General features: G+C 39.0%; 1 protein-coding gene across 2 annotated transcripts in view; it reads right to left on the bottom strand.

Moving 5' to 3' along the window:
• The window catches only part of CNOT2 (CCR4-NOT transcription complex subunit 2), a 151052-nt gene that overhangs the window by 44214 nt on the left and 84584 nt on the right, over window positions 1-22254 (bottom strand). For both annotated transcript variants that reach the window (XM_075012906.1, XM_075012897.1), the window contains 2 exons: window positions 17608-17730; window positions 1493-1559 (listed from right to left, as the gene is read on the bottom strand). In XM_075012906.1, the coding sequence (XP_074869007.1) occupies window positions 1493-1559; window positions 17608-17718 (178 nt within the window). In that variant the 5' untranslated portion in view covers window positions 17719-17730. The remainder of the gene's footprint in view (window positions 1-1492; window positions 1560-17607; window positions 17731-22254) is intronic.

Consider the following 22254-nt stretch of genomic DNA (forward strand, 5'->3'; position numbering starts at 1 on the left):
GAAATAACTTTGAGAGTATCTACACGACAACTGCTATTTTGAAATAATTTCAATACCAGATGGCTTATTTTCAATTTGGTAAACCTCACTCTGAGGAATAAAGTCTATTCCAAAGAGAGATATTTCGGTATAGGGGCTGTGTAGACAGGGAATAGAGGCTCCTTCAAAATAAGCTATAGTGTGTCCAAGGGCTCTAATCTGAAATAGCCTCTATGTGTACAGACATGCTATTTTGATATACATTTTTTGTGTAGATGAGTTATTTAGACAAACTATTCTGGAAAATCTCTTCTGGACTAGCTTATTTTGAAATGATGCTGCTGTGTGGATACAGCCAAAGTGAGCATAAGGTTTTACTCTGAGATGGCCTGGAAATTGATTTAAAGAAAAAAAAAATAACTGGACTGAACATCGCAATATGTCTTACATTACTCACCAACAACCTATGGGGTAACCACTCTCACTATCAGAGCCTCAATTTTATTCAGAAGGAAAACTAATAGTGTACCAAAAAGACTGAATCTTCTAGGCGAGAATACTTTTGTACTGTCCAGCTAAAAATGTCACTTGCTAAAATACTCTAGAACGGGGTGGGCAAATACCAGGTCTGCCAGGATTAGTACCTGACAGACAGAGTTGGAAGCATTTACCTGTGCCTCCACAGGTATTGCATGACTGCAGCTCTCACTGGCCAAGATTGCCAATGAGAGTTGCAACCCAATACCTGAAGATGTGCCAGTAAATTTAGTGGTGGCAGCCAACTAGGAGCTAACCCTGTTGGGTCACTTTTTTTTTCCCCCTTCTTTTTTAAGATGTCCACCCCCTGTCCTAGATTACGCTTTTCAAATTTACACAACTGCCAATGGAAATTGAGTAAAAAATTCCAACCAAGTGTACAAAAGAGGTGGTAAACACTTAAAATTCTTTTGTTGAGCACATAACTAGTCTTTCTGCAGTTGTTAACTTTTAACAGATGCAGAGAAAAAAAGAAAAAAGGGGGGGTGGGCAGGTGAAGTAATTATTATCCCTATATATTTTCCCCAGATTTACTACCTCACACTTTACAAAATTAAAAAAATCACCAAATTCAAAAATTTGCCTTTTGTGGGTACTCAATGCCACATTAAAAAAAAAGCTCTTCACTTGATTCTGTACCTGTTCTTTGGAAAACTAGGCTTGTTTTGGCTTATTTTCTTAGTTCCCTTTTTAGAAGTTATAGCTAAACAACAGATATTCTTTATACCATGTTCAATTACAGAATATTTTAGGCGATATATTTAGCAATCATAGAACATCAAATAATGGAAAATGCAAACAAACACTAATCACCTATTCCTACAATGTATCAGGCATTAGTCACACGCATGAAGGACGTGAAACCTCTCTAACAGAATTAACAGAAAAAATAATATGCATGTTCTTCCTCAAGATGTAAAAAGGAGACATCCATACTTCATAAAACAAGTACATCAGTAATCAACAGTGTACTTACTTTGTTGCCCATATAAACTCGCCCCAAACTGAGACAGCTGACCTGATGTTGATGGTGATGCCAGCATCTATATATTTAAAAAACAAACAAGGTTGTTACTAAAAGGCCAAACATAGATACTTCATTGCTATAAAAATTGTTACCCAAAGTTTGTAATATCATATTGATGTTAATATCAACTTCATTTCAGTGTCTTTAAGCATCCTATTCAGTTGCTTATTGGACAACAAATGCAACCTTGCGCGCTACTAGAGAAATCTTTCATGGCACGCACAGGACAATTTAATAGACTCAGAAGAGAAAGACTCTAGGCAGAAAAACAAAACAACTCTGCATCTACCCTTTACTAATAACAAAACTGATTTAAAATAGGAAAAATGTTAAGGAAGCTTGGAACCAGCAAAACATAAGCTACCTGCATTCAGTACACAAAGGGATAGGTTTACAGAGCAGTGCAGTCATTTTAGGAATGCAGATAGGGGAAATAAGACATCCGTTAAAATTCACTAGTGTATAAAAGTTGTCAAATCCAGGAATGTGACATAAGTGAAGCCTAACAAATCACAATTCCTTTGCAAAAGAAAAAATACAAGAGAACAAAAAACAGCATTTCAACTCAGACAAAGATGTGACATTAAAAGAAGAGCCTGGAGTAGAATTTGTTTATAAGACATCCAAACAAAAATTCACACTGATGACTAAAGAAGGTCACAGAAAATCAGTATAAATTAGAGCTAGTCCAAAAGTTTAAGAGGACTCAATTCAGCATTTAAAAACATTCATGGGGAAGAGGAGTCAAACAATTAAGCTGAAAGGCAGATTCCAGAAAATCTGTTAATGAAGAGTACAGGTGACACGTTTTTATAAGAAAATATGAACATGAATAGCTGCTAACCGATACACATAACATAATTAAGGCATTGACTATCAAACTATGCATAGCACTTACAATTAATTATGTTTTGAAATAAGGAAAACTGGAGAAGTACTGAACAAATTATTGAAAGGTATCACTTCTATGCCAGTAAACTACTGGTACAAAGATTAAGAATAAAACATTACAATAAAAGATAAAGGAGCTATATCTAATATCGTAGCTTAATAAGGAATAACTCTTGGGAAGACAACGTTTTTGAACAATTTCAAAAGTAATTATATGTATTGCATAATGAACTGTTATTTGAAAAATATCTCAAGTATGTTGGCCTGAGAACAGGGTGGAAAGAGAATAAAAAATGACCAGTGGGCCAATAGCAATGTACTCGTTTGGTAGAGTGTAGCTCAACTAATTATGAGTTGATGTGAAATCCTTACTGAGGACATCCAAGATACCAACTCACCCAGAGGATATCTGGCTAAATTTAATCTTCCAACACTTATATCTCACCCCAAAAAACAGGAACAAGCGCTCTTATTTTTCATAAGCCTGTTCCTGACTGAAAAGAAGTTGTATTTCTCACATAAATGGCATAAGAGTTGCATATTACAGTTTTTGTATGTTATATAGTGGTAGTATGGACTTTTATAGAAATGCTTTATAGCCTAGGTGCTTCTTGTTTGGTCTGTGGTCTATCCTGAGACGACCAATTCCCATGCAATTAGGAACGTGTCTCAGACGGATTTTTCATGTGACAGTCCCATTAACAGCTGTTTAGAATCTTATTTTTTGCCATCTTTTTTCATCTTTCAGATCAAAACAAACGTTCTACCCAGTTCCTGGCACTCAACATACATTGCCTATTTAGAATGACTCATTAATTCATAATTATGGCTTTGAATTGCTCCATACTTCACTTGAACTTGGTTTAGCAAAGAGTTAACAAGACAATAATGTATGCTATTAAAAAGGATTACTTCTTGAATTCTCAAAATAAAGCTCAATTTAACCTAGGTCCTACAGGCACCAAGTTGGAGATCAGGGCCCTTGTTCAGCAAAGTAAGCAAGCACACACTTAAGTTTAAACATGTGAACAGCTCAATTTAAATCCATTAATTATTGGCACATGCTGAAGTACACAGCTGAACTTGAACTTGATTATAAGAAACTGATCAAGTAAAAGATAGGGGAAATTCTTATGGAATTCTGGTTACTGAAAATGCAAGGGATGACAAGACTGCATTTTGTGATTCTCAAATCATCAGTAAGGAAATAGCCCCTGCAAACATCCCTAAGATGTGTGTATCTGAATGACAAGGTTATAAAATTTTTTTTCTTCAGGCAGAAAAATTAGAGGGGATGCATTCCACACACTGCAGGAGGCCATTTTTGGTACTTGTGGCCTCAAAGACAAATAATATATATTATTAAATTCGCTGTGGAAGAAAAAAATATACAAACATGTAAACAAGAAGCTCAGAAAAATTATTCATTGGTCCCTATGGTCTGAATTTAATGAACACATCCCCACAACCTGTAAGACCACTTAGCGCAAACCTTCACTATTCAAAATAATGGAATATAAGCATATTACTACTGAACATTTTGTTTTAAATTACTCACCTCTGTAAGGTACATGTGACAAGCGAGCCTCAATAACCCCATCCAAGATAAATGAGTACTTTTTTGGTCTTACCCATCTTCTTCTTTGGAAAGTGGGTAAACTGAATGAAGACTATACACTACTATAACTTTGATTATTTCCTTCTCTTTTTGTTTTTCTTGTGGTAACTGAAAACTCATCTACTGCTGGCTGATCTCGGAGTCAGGGGCTATTTGATGTGGATTCAAGATGGAGGGTAAACATTTATTACTTAAATTCATAATTCTCTGGCAGAAAAAGAGTTTTCTGGTAAGAAGGATGCCTTGGAAACAATGCCACAGAGTTTCCAATACAAAAAGAGTCTCCAACAATATTTAAAGTCCAACAAAGTATACAAACAATACACACAGTTTGTGGCTTTGAACCTAGTTATGAAGAGAGTATCAAAAGATTCAGATGTCTTGCTGGAGCATAAGAGTTTAGTGACTCTTGGATTAACTCACATGATCCCATTAGTATTGAAATTCTGGCCTCTTAAAATAGACACTGAAAGGGCTTCTGGTAGCCTGGATACTCAAGAATATTACTAGATTACGTACCAATGTTGCGTGTGTGTGTAAACACACTGTAATGTTGCTTTCATCTATTACCGATCCTCTGAGGAGGGCATAAACAGTAAGTTTTATTTGACATTCAAATGTGACGGCCTTTTCTCTTATTGAGAGAAACAGATGGGATCATGGTACATCTGCATGGCAGAAAGAACTCTAATACAGTGAAAGTTTTGATTTGACCAATCTAAGCATGATGTAGATACGAGAGAGTGCGGCTAGGCATATGGGTGAAGGTGGTATCAAGTTGTGTTTTTCCACTCTTATTCTTGGACCAGCCAGAGCTCTGACTAGATCTCATATCTAAGGTAAAGCAGTCCTAATTGTTTGTGGTCATGAGTGACTGGTCCCCACACCTAAAAACAGCCAGATCACAGAAATGATTTGACCACACCACATGCCCCTCCCATTTTCCCTACTTGTTATTCTAGATTATGTAATAAGTTTTAGAGCTCTCTACACCACTGGAGGAATGCACAGATGACCAGAGCCAATTAATTTAAAGCCCTTTTGCACTACTGAAAAAAACATAATAGCGCAACAAAGACCATATTCGGACACAGACTTGCTAACCTGGTGAGGAGGGCTTTAAACTAGGTTTGCCGGGGACAGGGGAGCAAAGCCTGCAGGTAAGTGGAGAACATGGAAACCTGGGAGATGGGTCGGAAGTAGGAGGGAGCATGGGCAACAATATCAGAGTAAAAAGAGGGCCAAGAAAAAACTGGGGGGAAGTTCAAATCAATATCTAAGATGCCTATATACCAATGCAAGAAGTATGGGTAATAAGCAGGAAGAACTGGAAGTGCTAATAAATAAATACAACTATGATATCATTGGCATCACGGAAACTTGGTGGGATAATACATATGATTGGAATGTTGGTATTGAAGGCTACAGCCTGGTTAGGAAAGACAGACAGGGAAAAAAGGGGGGAGGTGTTGCCTTATATATAAAAAATGTACACACTTGGACTGAGGTGGAGATGGACATAGGAGATGGACGTGTTGAGAGTCTGTGGGTTAGTTTAAGAGGGGTAAAAAACAAGGGTGATGTCCTGTTAGGAGTCTACTACAGGCCACCTAACCAGGTGGAAGAGGTGGATGATGCTTTTTTTAAACAACTAACAAAATCATCCAGAGCCCAGGATTTGGTGGTGATGGGGGACTTTAACTATCCAGATATATGCTGGGACACTAATACAGCAGGGCACAGACTATCCAATAAGTTCTTAGACTGCATTGGACATAATTTTTTATTCCAAAAAGTTGAAAAAGCCACCGGGGAGAAACTGTTCCGGATTTGATTTTAACAGATAAGGAGGACTTGGTCGAGAATTTGAATGTGGGAGGCTGCTTGGGTGAAAGTGATCATGAAATCATAGAATTCACAATTCTAAGGACTGGTAGGAGGGAAAATAGCAAAATAGAGATGATGGATTTCAGGAAGGCAGATTTTGGTAAACTCAGAGAGCTGGTAGGTAAGATCCCATGGGAGTCAAAACTGAGGGGAAAAACAACTGAGGAGAGTTGGCAGTTTTTCAGAGAGACATTATTAAGGGCCCAAACACAAGCTATTCCCCTATGTAGGAAAGATAGTAAATATGGGCAAAGACCGCCTTGGCTTAACAAGGAGATCCTGCATGATCTCAAACTAAAAAAGGAATCCTATAAAAAATGGAAACTAGGACAAATTACAAAGAATGAACACAGGCAAACAACACAGGAATGCAGGAGTAAAATTAGACAGGCTAAGGCACAAAATGAGCTCCAACTAGCTACAGGCATAAAGGGTAACAAGAAGGCCTTTTACAAATATATTAGAAACAAGAGGAAGACCAAGGACAGGGTAGGGCCATTGCTCAGTAAGGAGGGAGAAACAGTAACAGGGAACTTGGAAATGGCAGAGATGCTTAATGACTTCTTTGTTTCGGTCTTCACAGAGAAGTCTGAAGGAATGCCTGATATAGTGAATGCTAGTGGAAAAGGGGCAGAGTTAGTTTTTGAAATAAAAAAAAAAAACGAACAAGTTAAAAATCATTTGGAAAAATTAGATGTCTGCAAGTCACCAGGGCCTGATGAAATGCATCCTAGAATCCTCAAGGAGCTGACAGAAGAGGTAGCTGAGCCGTTAGCTCTCATTTTTGGAAAGTCATGGGAGACAGGAGAGATTCCAGAAGACTGGAAGAGGGCAAATATAGTGCCCATCTACAAAAAGGGGAATAAGAACAACCCAGGAAATTACAGGCCAGTCAGCTTAATTTCTGTGCCAGGAAAGGTAATGGAGCAGGTAGTTAAGGAAGTCATCTGCAAGCACTTGGAAGGTAGTAAAGTGATAGGGAACAGCCAGCATGGTTTTGTAAAAAACAAATCATGTCAAACCAACCTGATAGCTTTTTTTGACACGATAACGAGACTTGTAGATAAGGGAGAAGCAGTGGATGTGGTATACCTAGACTTTAGTAAAGCATTTGATACGGTCTCACATAATATTCTTATCGACAAACTAGGCAAGTCCAACTTAAATGGGGCTGCAATAAGGTGGGTGCATAACTGGCTGGCTAATCGTACCCAGAGAGGAGTAGTTAATGGTGCTCAATCCTGCTGGAAAAGCATAACAAGTGGGGTTCCGCAGGGGTCTGTTTTGGGACCCGTTCTGTTCAATATCTTCATTAAATGATTTGGATATTGGCATAGAAAGTACGCTTATTAAGTTTGCAGATGATACCAAGCTGGGAGGGGTTGCAACTACCTTGGAGGATAGGGTCAAAATTCAGAATGATCTAGATAAATTGGAGAAATGGTCTGAAGTAAACAGGATGAAGTTTAATAAAGATAAATGTAAGGTGCTGCACTTAGGAAGGAATAATCTGTTTCACAAATACAGAATGGGAAAAGACTGTCCAGGAAGAAGTACAGCAGAAAGGGATCTAGGGGTTCTAGTAGATCACAAGTTAAATATGAGCCAACAGTGCAAAAAAAGCAAACATGATTCTGGGATGCATTAGCAGGTGCGTTGTGAACAAGACACGAGAAATCATTCTACCGCTCTACTCTGCGCTGGTTAGGCCTCAGCTGGAATATTGTGTCCAGTTCTGGGCACCCCAATTCAAGAAAGATGTGGAGAAATTAGAGAAGGTCCAGAGAAGAGCAACTAGAATGATAAAAGGTCTGGAGAACATGACTTATGAAGAAAGGCTGAAAGAATTGGGCTTGTTTAGCTTGGAAAAGAGAAGATTGAGGGGGGACATGATAGCGGTTTTCAGATATCTTAAAGGGTGTCATAAGGAGGAGGGAGAAAACTTGTTCTTCTTGGCCTCTGAGGAGAGAAAAAGAGGCAACGGACTTAAGCTGCAGCAAGGGAAGTTTAGGTTGGACATTAGGAAAAAGTTCCTAACTGTCAGGGTGGTCAAGTACTGGAATAAGTTGCCAAGGGAGGTTGTGGAATCTCCCTCGCTGGAGATATTTAAGAACAGATTAGATAGATGTCTATCAGGGATGGTGTAGATAGTGGTCGGTTCTGCCATCAGGGCAGGGGACTGGACTCGATGGCCTCTCGAGGCCCCTTCCGGTCCTAGTGTTCTATGATTCTATAACATCACAATAAAGAATCAAGAATTGTATTTCTAATGTTGACTTCAAACTCTGATCCTAATTAATACAATTCTTCACTTGTATAGTGATTTAATTTTGAACAGTTTAAGTTATCTATATTGATTGCCATTAAAAAAAATGTCTAAAAGCAGTGTCTGCACCACAAAAGGAGAAAATGGGAATGTGTGGTTAAAGTTTAGGACAAAATGGACAGGAAACATAAGCAAATATTAAACTTAATGACAACTACTAGATGTAATGTTCAGGAGATGGTAGCAATTAAAAAACAGTACAATTCAATTACAAATTGTTTAATATGGCATGATAGGTATGTACCGTTAATATATACAAGACGTTTAACAGCTGTATTTTACCAAAACTTCTGGTGAGCTGTAAAGGCATGAGGAGTCCTTTATTAGCAAATGTACCTTTCATGATAAACTAACATATTTGACTTCATTAAACTCATCTACATTTTACAGAAATATTTAACCTTAGGCTCAAGGATCATCACCATCCATATTTTAGTAATAACCTGAAACATCAATCAGAAATCCATTGTTCCAAGTGTTATTTTAAAAATAAAGCAAAGAACAGACAACTGTACAGCCTACCTGCTGTCATAGATTATTACGTGGAATGGCTTTGAGCAACAAAGAGAAAATAAACAATTACTAATTAATTTTCTGTCATAAACATAGGCCTTCACTGGACTGTACACTGAAGATACCAATCTGTTGGAAAAGCCAATTCTTTAGACAAACATCAAATACAAGGCTACTTTCTTCTCACATCAATTGACAAAAAACAGAGATTTTGCCGGCTGCACAATTTAAAATAAAAAACTCAACAGGAAGCAGCAAAGACTACAACAACTGAAAGAAAAAAAGTCAGTCTTGTATTACTTGTGTAAAGAAATTTAAATCTTCAAATGCCTATAATACAAGTCATCTTACAAAACACTCTTCACTCCCTAAAACAACTGTGAGGGCCAATTAAACTCCTCACTAATTCCAGATTTAGATGATCTGCATTAAACACATTCTGTCAAGAAACAACTGAGTAGATAACTATTGCCTTTCCATACTTGTTGATGAACTAGGGTCTATTATATACATTGCAAAAAAAAAAAAAAAATTCTCTAGGCTTGATAACATCAGCTCTGAAAAAGTTGCATGCACATTTATTTGAAAGTTCCTCAGAAATTTTTGAAACGATCGTGCTCTAAAGATAACTGATGAAGCAGTGAAGCTAAAGAGCCTTTGCTACACAGAAGTAGTGCACACGTGTACACTACCAGTTAAGTTGGTCTATCAGGGAGCAGGGAAGAGGAGAAAGCCTTTTTCTGCAACCCTGAGCAACGCAAATTTCATGTGGTCCATGTTGGTGCTATGTTGGCAGGAGACGTTCTTCTACCAACAGTTTACATTTCTCTCCAAGGTGGAGTAATTATGCTGACAGGAGAGTGGTTCCCCATCAGCACAGTACCTCCCCAGTATACAAACTGTAGTGGCAGTGTGCATCAATGTACCACTGCAGTGTCGGCTTGCTCACTGGAAGCTGTGGTCATTGAAGTGCTGTATTAGTCCAGTACAGTGAACTCAGAGGGAGAAGGGGAGACCTACAGTGCCTCAAAAATGGTAAAATGAGCAAGCTTAAATTCACTAATATCCAGACCAATGGATTTCTAAACACAAGAGAAAAAGTGATAATTACCTTGTTAGTCAGATGTGTACGAACACAGATCATTCTCTATCTGTGTTAATTTGTTTGTTATTTATACAGCACAACAGGTATCATTTGGACTACACAAAGTACACGAATCACAGTTTTAAAGGGTGACCCACAATGTTAATCATTTAACAAAATTAGAAGTCATGCCAACAGATAATTAACACAGATAAACTAGATCTGTAATCTTCTTATCTTTCATTTTATTAATAGGTCGAAAGTTGCAATTTGGTACAGGTTAGACCTCCCTAGCCTGGCACTCTCAGAACAACATTGGTTCCGACCAATGGGTGGTCCCCTGCTCCCGGTTCAGGAAGGTGAAACCTGTATTATGGAAGATGCTATCAATCAGTGGTTAAGAATAGGCTGATAAAACAGATTGATGGAACAGACTGATTTAAGGATATTTACTTGTGATGTTGATAAACTCTGAAATTCTCCAGCTGCATTTTTCTTACTTTGCCTAGCTGTATATTTCTGTTTTAATTGATCAAAAGCTTTTTTCATTGGTTTGTGCATGCAGGGTGAAAGACAACTACTAATAAAAACCTATTCCCTTCAAGCCTACTTGTAACTTGTTGAACAAAAATTATTGATCACCAGTTTTCTGATAGAAAAAATCAGTTTTTGGTGGTATAATCAACCACAGTTGAACCTCTCTCATTCAGCACCCTAAGGACCTGACCAGTGCTGGATGAGAGAATCTGCTGGATGACGGAAGGTCAACTTTTTTAGCACATTACCAACACCTCCACTTCTTACTGGGCACTAAGACGACATCTGGGGTAAATTACAGCTAAACAACAGCACAGAACACAGAGCCAGGACTGGTGGCTATCAAACAAATTTTATGGGACCATGGGAAACTTGGCCACACCCATAAGTGATCATTCAACTAACTACAATTATGCCAGATTATAGAGTCTGTCAGAAAAGAATTCCGGATTACAGAGGTTTGACCTGTATTTCCTTTACTATGTACATTCCAGTTTGTAAAATAAAAATTACCTGTAATTTCTTAAAATGTGACTCAGATGCATTTTACTTCCTCCCTCTCTGGAAACTGAAGGACAGTATAAAGCACAAAACATGAATACTTGTTCTTCTCTCCAGCGAATTAAGACTCGTTTCTCTTTACATGCCCAAAACAGACCGGTCAAAAGGCCAACAGATAGTATACATGTAAAACACTACACTACACATTCTGTAAATTCAAAAATTCTAAACCTACAGTGTGAACTGATTATGAAAGCAATTTTTAAGTTATAGCAACTGCTTTACAAACTCACGCTATAATTGTTACAATGTCTTCACATTTTTCTTTTAAAAAATTACACAATGGATGTTTATATCTGGTCAAGATAGTTAAATCCAAAGCAGACTGTAAGGAAATACAAAGGGATGTCACAAAACTGGGTGAATGGGTAAAAACATGGCACATGAAATTCAAATGTTGCTAAGTGCAAAGTAACGCACATCGAAAAAATATAATCCCAACTATACAAACAAAATTACGGTGGTCTAAATGAGCTGTTAACACTGAAAGATCTTGGAGTCACTGCAGATGGTTCTCTGGTAATACCCACTCAATGTTCAGTTTCAGTCAAAAAAGCTACCAATGCTAGGAACCAATAGGAAAAAAGAGAAAATATCACAATTCTCTATAATCCATGGTACAAGCATATTTTGAATACTGTGTGCATATCTGAACACCTCGTCTCAAAAACATATCTATTACGATTGGAAAAGGTATGAAGGACAGCAAAAATGATTATGGGTAAAGAATAGCTTCCATGTGAAGACGGATTAAAAAGAATGGGATTTTTTAGATTGGAAGAGAGATTACTAAGGGGATGGGATATAACGAAGGGTCTATAAAATCTTGACTGGTGCAGAGGAAGTACATAAGGAAATTTTACTCCTTCATATAAACACACAAACTAGGGCCATGGGGGTATGTGGGGTTGGTTGGAGGAGGTTGGTTCATGCAATTAAATGAATAGTAAAGTTTGAAACAAACAAAAGGAAGTACTTCTTTACACAACATATAGTCAAGTTATGGAACTCCTTGCCATGGATGTTGTGAAGGCTAAAACTAGAGAAGCCTTTAAAAAAAGAACTAGGTAAGGTGCTGGAAGATAGGTTCATCAAAGGCTATTAAAACAGGCAAGGATGCAATACCGTGCTCTGACAGTCCCTTGCTTCTGCTCATCAGAAGCTGGGAGTACATTACAGGAAATGGACACTTAATTACTTGTTCTGTTCATTCCCTCAGGAGCATCTGGTATTGGCCACTTTCAGAAGACAGGCTATTCAGCAAGGCAGCTGGACAACTGGTCTAGTTCAGTACAGCTGTTCTGATGTCCAGCAAGAAATTTCCACAGACTGTTGTCAAATGATTGCAGTACACCTCTTCTTCCTCTCCTAACATGTTCACAAAGCTTTTTCACATATGAGAAAAATGGAGTCTGATTTCTCACACGACAGCAGGATCCCATTCCCACTGCTTTCTGCATTTGACGTATCATCAGCTGTTATAGGAATAGTGGAACTTGAAGTCTGAATTCCATAAGGTAAGAAGGGGAAATTAGTTTGAAACAATTTTATTTTAAAATATATTTGTAGTGTTTATGAAAATACACGTCTTCTATTAACATTAAACCTATCATGTTAATCTGGTTTCTGCCAGAGATGAACCTTCCATTTGATCCACGGGTACAAACCATTTATCCATGATTAAATAATTATTTTAATCATCTAAATTAACACTAATAAAACCCAGTCCCAACCTCACAATATGTACTTCTCTGTAATCACAGAGGATTCCTAGGGCATGCTTTTGATACACAACCCTAAATGTGACATCTGGCAGATTAACAATTTATCTTTTAAAAAAATTACTAAAAGCCTTTCAAACATTAAAGGCATTCAAAAATATTTTCTCAAGAAACAAAATATTGTCATTTCATTAATTATCCCATCAAGTGGCAGCAGTAGCAGCAGCAGAAGGCAGGGATTTAAGGCTAGAGACTACATGTGAGAGCCTGAAAAAAATCCTCTGTTGAAAAATATATTATACCAAAGCAAGCAGAAGTTTCTATTCCCAAACAACCAAGACCCAAAATTTTTAATGGATAAAGCTTTAAAATATCAAAAATATTAAGCCATAAAAATGAAACATGAATAAATGGAAGATAAGGAACAAAATTACTAATACATATTTATATAGCTTTGAAAGCATAAGCATCTATAAGTGACAGTCATGATTACAGAAATGGCACTCCAAACCTCAATGGGGTCTGTAAGTCGCCTGCAACACCAAATATATATTAAAAACCCAAATCCTTTGATCTCAAAGCAAAATGGCAACACACATAAAAAAGCTAATGCATGTTAAACTCAGTAAAAGAAAAAAAAGCAGCCTTTCATTCCATACTTCTTTCAGCATCGAAAATACAGCACTCTAAATGGATGGGTCATATCTTTAACTGACAGCATCTCTCCATGGTCAGGTGGTATGACCACCTCAAACCCCCTTTTACTTCTCAATGTATTACAAGCAAAAGATTCCAACCAAAAGGTATTAACAGTTCAAAAACCCTTCTAAGATAGCTTGTAACAAAAGGATATGGTAGGGAACATTTTCAAAGCTCAGACTCATACTATAACATAAGCAAATAATTTTTGTTGTTTGCCACATGTGTCTTCCAACCCCTTCCCTTCTATAATGCACCTTCTATGTCCATACGATAAAAACTTCTGTTAAAATAAGAGTTGCTTTCTTAATAATCACCTTTTGAAAAAACGATTTTGGATAGAGCAAAGTATCAAGTCTTGAGAAGACGAGGACTGAAAACTATAATAGAATTCAGATTTTCTAGACAGACAAAACTATTGAACAAATCACTCAATTATGCTGATGTGTCTGACTTTTTTGGTCTGTAGCCTTTATTTGTCAAAGAACTGGGAGAAAAAATGACAACTAAGTGATGTGGCCCAAAATTGGAAAAGAGCATTTATTGCCAAAACTATTTCACACAACACAAAAGGTTTTTCTTTTGTCATTACAAGATGCAAATGAAGATTTGTCTGTGAAAAGTGAGGGTATCTGAGGTTGAATAGCTTTATTTTATGGGATTCAATTCATGCCCGTGGAAGATTGTGTCACCTTTTATTCTGTAATCTTGAGTACACCACAATGCCTTGATATTGCACTGAGCCTTAAAAGTGACAATGTAATTCACTTCCGTGAGACAACATGTAATTAAAACATCAGACAGTGTATATTTTCCTCCTCAGAAGAATAGGCTAAGATGATGATTCTATTCTGACCAAAAACTCTTAATACTGGATCAGAATTATCATCCGTTTGGATGCAGTAGCCACACTGTCAATTCAATCATCATTCACCTTTGTTGCAAGCGGAATTCTGAGTTGTCAAAAGATGATCAAGATGTTTGAAGGTATAGAAAATGTCTTTAGAAGAACAGACAACTCTGTCACACGTTGACTTCCCCAATGCAATCGCAAAGTAATAGCATTTATAAAGAGTTTTACATGTGGCATATTCCATTCACCTCAACAGCACAGAAGGGCCTCTGAAAACAGTTGACATAGGTGAAGGTCTACTGACCCCAAGCAACGAGCACCCAATTTGGAAAGAGAAGGATTAACTGACTAGAGTGGAGTCTGACCGAAGAAACCACCCCACTCTACGTGAAGTCAGCAGACCAAGCCAATTAAGACTGTCTAGGTGGGCAGCTGAGTCAGTGACCTTCACATGGAAATCTTCCACAGCTAGAAGATCTCAATGTTGATTATCCAGAACTGGACTTCCTAGTGAGACTCTAGGTAGACTCTCATGTACCCCTTTTCTTCAACTGAGGCCTTACCTACACAATGCTCCTTCCACCAACAACGTCCTGCTTTGCTGACAAAATAAAACTATCTTGACAAGAAGCGTAGAGCATTTTGTGGCAAGTTATATAGCCAAAGTCTCACTCAGTGTAGACTCCAGAAAAAGTTTTGAAATGCCTAGCCTGATCACTGTGGTCAGCAGTCTGAACTCTGCTGCTCTGTATTGAGGTACACAGGCATGTACCCTTCCCCATTTGATGGTCCAAGAATTTTTGAAATTCTACTTCCTATTTGCTCCAAGTGGACAATTCACATCACATCTTCCCAGCAGATTATGGAGGCTCCACACAGCAAATGCTGTCCGGCTCAGATCGCACCTCTGATTTTTGGCTCTGCTGGTACTATGGGAGGCTGTACAGTCCCAGCTCTGCTCCAGACTTAGGAACACTGATACCCATGGTAAGATTTCTCATGGCATGTTGGATAAGCCCTATGAACAGGACACACATTAGTGCTGTGCAAAGATAAAATAGCTTAGGCAGGTGTAGCAGAAGACAAGGCAGTCAAAGTGTCACTCTCATGCTTTCCAGAACTGGATGCCATCCTCGGTGAAGACCTAACATCCACCACCAAGAGCCCCGTGGAACCTTCAGTGGGGCTGGAGTTAATGGATTCAACCCTGAGGATGAAGTTATGGACCAGTAGGTCAAGTTGGTGGACAACGTGGAGCACACGACAGGGTCGTCTAATAGTGCAGCAAGTCAGGACCTCTTCCGCTCTGGTAGAATCAGACTAGTCCCAGCAGCCCTTTTCTGGCAAACGTGATGCAGGAAAGGAGAGCTCTAGTGAGCAGAATTGAGGATGCACAGTTAGACGGAGTTGAGCGGTCCTTAACTTTGCATATTCTTAATGTGAGAGAAGGGATAGATGTGTACACAATTAACTGCTTAAATGTGCTTCACGTTCATTCCCCTGTGCAGCTAAGCAGAGTGGCCGAACAGTGTGCTAACGCACAGCAAGAAGTCACTGGTTCCTTGGCGAGTTACTCTGCTCCTGGCATGTTATGGGAAATTTTCCCATGCCAACCGGCAATCACTTGTGCAGGAACCAGAGCAGCAAACAGGTGAGCTTAGGGACCTGATCTGAAGCCATACACATGCAAGAGATGCAGCCCTGCATACCCTCAGGAGTCAAACATGAGCTTCAATGACCCCCCACCTGTAGAAAACGGTGGCAGAATTTACAATAATGTTCACAGTTGTCTGCAGCAATCCACTTAAAAAAATCTAAATCCTTTGCCCCATGTTGAGCAACCCACTTCCTCTCAAGCCTAGGGGATTTGCCAAGCTGTGTGCTTACCAAAGGATAGGGAGAAACAGATTCATATTTAAAAATAGGTGCATTTTACTACAATGATTCAATACTGTGTGCGCACTAACATTCATGCCTCTGTTTATTATTTCTTGCTCTTCTGACGATGTGGCCTTCAGGAGAACCCCCTACCAACTAGCACAGTGCCTCCGCCAGATAAGGAAGCAACCAAAGAGAAGGACATTTTTTTGAGAGGTGCTCTAATTCTCAGAAGCCAAAAAACAAGAACACAGGGGATGGAGACAGACTTCAGAAGAAAATTATAAAAACAGAGAGAAGAGAAAACCAGGAATGAATTTTAATGAGCAAGGAGTGGATGATGGAAGTGATGGAAGAACCAACAGAGATGCTTAAGTTCCTAATCATGCTGTGCACAGAATGCATACCTGCTCACCCCCTACCTTGAGAACAACACAGAACTAGGGTAACTTTTCAAGTCCGCCCCAAACTCTTCTTTCACATTCCTTGCAACTTCCTAAAATATCCGGTTACCTCATTCATGCCACCCCTTTGGACAGCTTCCAAGACAATAGCTGAAGTTACACAGATGTAAGAACCTACACTCTCCTTTTCTATTCTCTTCCAAACAAGCTGTATATTTGGCCACAAAGGAGCAAAGCATATGGTAGCACTCCCAGGGTGTGTTTACATGACCCCCTCCTTTCGGAGGGGGCATGTTAACAAGGGAGTTTGAAAGATGCTAATGAGACACTTCCACGAATATTCAGCTCCTCATTAGCATAACAGCAGCCACAGTGATTCAATAGTGCCGCTTTAGAATCGCGCGTCACCCGTGTAGCTGACGGCCTTTCAAAATGACTTCCCAGTCTTCGAAAGCCCCATTCTTCCCAAAACAATCAGGAGGAAGAGGCTTTCGAAGACTTGGGGGTTGTTTCAAACGGCTCCCAGCTACACAGGCGGTGCAGGATTCGAAAGCACCACTTTCAAATCGCTGCGGCCGCCATTATGCTAATGAGGAGCTGCATATTCATGGCAGTGTCTCATTAGCATCTTTTGAACTCCCTCATTAACATGCCCCTTCCAAAAGGAGGGGGCTCATGTAGACACACCCCAGTGAAAGGAGGAGTAGTTTTATTTAGAGAATAATGCTTCAATAATGGGCCACAAAGACCCTCAGGACAAAGAAAAACATAGTTCTTGTGTAATAGCTAGGGCTATCCATGCTCCTAATCTCTCTCAAATAACTGAATACAAAAAGTGGATTCAAGCCATCCACCTAGGACTTCTTTGGGAACAAAAAATTTACCTTTATCTTTAGCTGAGAAACTGTAAGTAGGGCACCCCAACAGTTCATCTGAATTCCTTGTGGGGCCCATACACCCACAAAAACTTACACGGGCTACAGCTTAAAGAAATATCCTTGAGTATAGGACATTGTCCTTATTTTAAATTTCCTACATCTTATTAGATTATTCAATTATTAATGGCCAAAATGTTATGTTTGCTCAGCTTACATCTTTTTCCGACCGATGTGGGAACATTGAAGACTGGCTGTAGTACATGTTTTCATCGTGGTAGTCACTGTCGACCCCCTCTACAAACTTCTTTCTTGAAGCACCAAACATGCTGTTTGTCACCTAAATGATAAGAAAAAGGGGATTACCCTCTGTACACAGTAGCTTACCAAAGAAACAAAATGGGTAAGGCAATTTGTATGTCAATGGTTGCTTCTAAAAAGCTATAGCTTGTATTGTTAAATAATTTCATACTGTTATGCACTTACAGTTAATGTTAGACAAAAACTTCTGAATTACAGATTGACAAAATTTCATGGGCATATTCTATGACTACAAAATAAGTTTTGATAATTAAAAAATAAGGAAATACTGTTATCCCTCTTACTGGATTACTATAAAAATTCAAGATTCTTAAAACCCAAAAGCAAAAGTATTACATAAATTTTGTATTAACAGAGCTGCAGAGCAAAGGCACAAAAGCATACATTATGTTGGGGAATGTGAGAAGGCTTCTTGTAGACCAGTGTTTCTGTGCACATGAAGTGTTTGCTTGGTTTTAGAATGTACAAAATTGTGTTATCAAAAATGCTGTGAAATTTCCCTATTCAGCACCGTGGTTAATGCATCATGGGTATGGTAGCTATTTGAATAATGAAGTGGGAGGCCTTGGCTGGATGAGATTAGTTCTATAGTCAGGTCCCATGCTTGCTGACTAGTGATGCTTCAGAGGAAAACAAAGAAGGTATGCCATCTGGCCAGATGTACAATAAAATTCAAGGTAGGGGAAGGACTGTTAACTGATCCCATTAAGCAGTTAATTAATCCAACTCCCTGAAATATAAGAGTTGATTTCCCACATACCATGCACAGTTCAACTCTTCCATAATAAAGTAATTGAAATATTGTAACTCAGCTATAGTACTTGTGTACGAGCTCTTAACTCACACTTGCAGTTCAGATAATCAAAATTATTGATCCCAATACCCATGTTTGTACATATTCTTACTATTATTGAAACTATGATTTTGATACTCAGACTGCAGGCAATACGTAGTTCAGTAAATGTCAGCTTTACTGGCTGCAACACCATAAAAGCCATAAATAACTCAGTACTAATATTGTTGTGCTAGCAGTTATTCATACTTCATTACAGTAAGACCCATTTTGCTGCTTCCTATCTATGAAAGGAGAATATTTCTCTGTTTTACCACAGAATCCGCATATAGGATCTATAACACACTTGTACAGTCCCATAACTTTACATATTTTCAAGCACATGAGAATCCAGGCTATAAAGAACTCAACAGGAAAATCTCATCTAAATTTCAATATTTCTCATTTACTGTAATGATCAACCACATTTAAAATACTGTGTGTGGAAACTTTAAAGTAGAATTCAGCTACAGCGGAAACCTGATTACAATTAAATGGAGTAGTGCTATTTTTGTATACTCTAGAATCATGCTAGCTATATAAAATAATACATAAATAAGTGTCCCAGATTACATCAATGTATTGAGCCCGCTATCAGACATACAGGGTGTGTCTATACTAAGAACTAACTTTGAAGTTACACACTACGTCGAAGTAGCCAGCAGAGAGTCTACACACATTTCCCCTTACTTGTAAGTTAAGTTGGAAGTAGGGAGCCCAACTTTGAGGTCCTTACTCCATTCCCGGTAATGGAGTAGTGCCCTACTTCAAAGTTTAAACTTCAATGCAGGGTGTATGTAGATGTTCAACTTAAAGTTATTTTTGTAGTGTAGACACAGCCACAGGGAAATTTCACTGTAACCATATCCCAAAATGCTCTAATTATCACATATACCAATTACCAGATGGAACAAAACATTCAAAAGGCTAAGGGAATTACCTTTTCCTTTGCAGGGTTACGAGGAGTGACAAGAGAAAAGAAATTGCTTTGCACAGAGTGTGGGTAGGATACAGAAATCCTTAGGTGTAGTTATGCTGAAGCAAGGGACAAAGAGGAGCTGAGCCTATCAAGATACTACTTCTCTTGCAATGGTTATGTAACACGTGTGTGCCTGAGGCAATGTCTACACTACAATTAAAAACCCAATGAAGGCCCATGCCAGCTGATTCGGGCTCAAAGGACTTAGGCTAAGGGGCTGCTTCATTGCTGTGTAGATATTTTGTTTTGGCTTGTGGCCCAAGCTCTGGGACCCCCCCATCTCACAGGCTGAGCTCCACCCCAAGCCTGAATGCTAACACCATAGTGAAAAAGCCCCATATCCCAAGCCCTGGTCACCTTGCATAGGGCCAGCCACCATTTTTAATTGCAGCATAGTCATTGAGAAGCCCATGAAGCATTCTCATTTTCCTACACTCAGTGCAGCTGCATGAGAGAGGTAAAAGGAAAACCTTCAGTCAGATAGGCCATTCTCCTATTCAAATGAAATTCTGGAATTATTTATATTTAACTAAAACTAAGAACACTTGTCATCTAAACACACCCTAACAGACATTTGCTATCTCCAGTGTTAAAAAACCTTTAAAAAAAAAAAAACTTAACAGTAAAAATACAATCAGCTATTACAGAAATCAAACACTATGGCAATGCACAATGAAAAGAGGGTGCGGGGTAGGGAGGAGAAACAACTGCCTGATAGGAGTGGGAGAAAAGCCTGTCCAGGGAGCGTTTCTCCCCATTTCTTTTCCTCCTGATGGGGAAGGGAAGGCAGTAGCAGTAGTGCATGGAGCTAAGTACCCCCTCAGCTCCCCCACCTTGTTCCTACACCCTTCCTCTTGCCCAGAACCTCCCCACAGCTGCCCCCAGCCCACTTATGTACCTTATCTCCCACCCAGATCCCTCAACCACGGCCCCCTCCTGCACCCTCCCTCCCATCCAGATCTCACAACTGCTCCCTGGCAGCTCTTTTCCCAGCAAATATAGTCTTGAAAATAAAGCCAATGTAAGATGACCACTAGGATTAAAAAGCAACGTAGATAGAACAGTGTTCATCAATTGCTACCAGAGCAGCCAACTGCAGCTCCCTGCAGATTTTCTGTGCAGCCACAATAGCCTTCAAAGCAGATGAGCAGAAATCTTGGCTGAAGGGAACAAAGCAGCTGTCTCCAGACATACACTGGGCTGGTGTGCAGCACTGGAGGTAGCTCTTGTCAGGGGAGGCAGGGGGGCATTCAGGGAGCCTCAGAATCCACACACAACCAGTGAGTTCCCAAGCCACCCTCCGTGGGGGCAGGCTTTTCCTGAAGGGCCACAGGAGATAGAAACAGAAGACTGGTGCTCCCTCGCCTGGGGCTGCACTTGCTGTTCACAGTAGCTACAAGGTGCTCTGAGGTGCTGCAGGGCTTGACAGCTCCCCAGCAGGGCGAGGTCTGCTGGTTCATGACACCCTCCCAGTACAACAGCAACAAGTTCAGGTACAATCATTGTACAGACTCCCACTTTTTCCCCCACAAAGCAAAACAGAAAAGAATATGAGAGCTATTTCAGTCCAGTGCAGAATTCAGACAACTGTGTACTTTCCTACTGAGCCTGAAGGGGGTGGGGGGACCTACATAAATTACTATGACATGGACATATGCATATTTATTTTTTCCCTAAAATTAAGTATTTTAGGAAAAATTATGAGAGAAACCATCAGCAAGAGTTGGTGTTTGCACTCTTAAGAGCATCAAAAATTGTTTTGAGAACCACTGTGCTATGCTTTGCTTATACAGCTAGGGTAGCCAGCTGTTTGGAACATCCTATCCATCCAGTACACTTTATATATAATTTGTATCAGCTAAGTTTGAAGTGTATTTTAAGGAGCCTTCTTGTCCTTAGGTAGCTCTGTAGTGCAATTATGGAGGATGAAAGCAAGTTTTGGTGAGTGTAGTTTTTTGGGGCATGGATCACTTGCAGGTTTGAACTGGAGTAAATGGTGGATTTGTTGTAACAAGCCATTCAACCTAAAAATTAAAAACACACCTGAATCAATCAATCACACACGTATTTGTTTTATGTTAATATTTTCAGTGCCACTCGGATTTTATGGTCATAAAATATTTCAATTTGAAAATTCACATTAAACTTAATTTCAGCATATGAATGAAAAAATGAGTCTTCTAAAAGTTAAAAGGGAATTCAGAACAACAAAGTTCTTGTCCTGACTGCTGGACAACACTATTAGAAAGTTATACAATTGTCTAGAAGGCTACAGGAGAATGGGTAAAGATGTTGGTGACTGAAGTGAAAGAAGTGTGACAGCTGCTGGATGGAGAGCAGGGAAGTAGGAGGAGTTGTGAGCAATTAGAAACATTAACTTCCTAGGACCTAGGAATTACTAAAGAACAGCCAGAACGAGTTTCCATATGAAACTGAAGAGCTCACCTTACTTTTCAGTTTTAAAAACTAGATGCACTAGGAGATTCCTCTCATTCTAACTGTTGCAAATGTGAAACCCAATGAAAACCGCTCCAACAGTTGGGCAGTAGTTAATGATAACCAATCAGAGCACAATTTTTCTGACTCTGCATGTCTGAAGTTAAAAGTAAAGAAATAACTGAAATGAAGAGAGATAATTCTTTTGAAGTAAAATGTAAACATTGTCAAAAGCTAAGTAGTAAGAATAAAAATATTTTCTAAACATCTCAGGTAATGCAGACCTATCTCTAGGA

The sequence above is a fragment of the Carettochelys insculpta genome, chromosome 1 (genome assembly GCF_033958435.1).
Source record: "Carettochelys insculpta isolate YL-2023 chromosome 1, ASM3395843v1, whole genome shotgun sequence".
Lineage (NCBI taxonomy): Eukaryota > Metazoa > Chordata > Testudines > Carettochelyidae > Carettochelys > Carettochelys insculpta.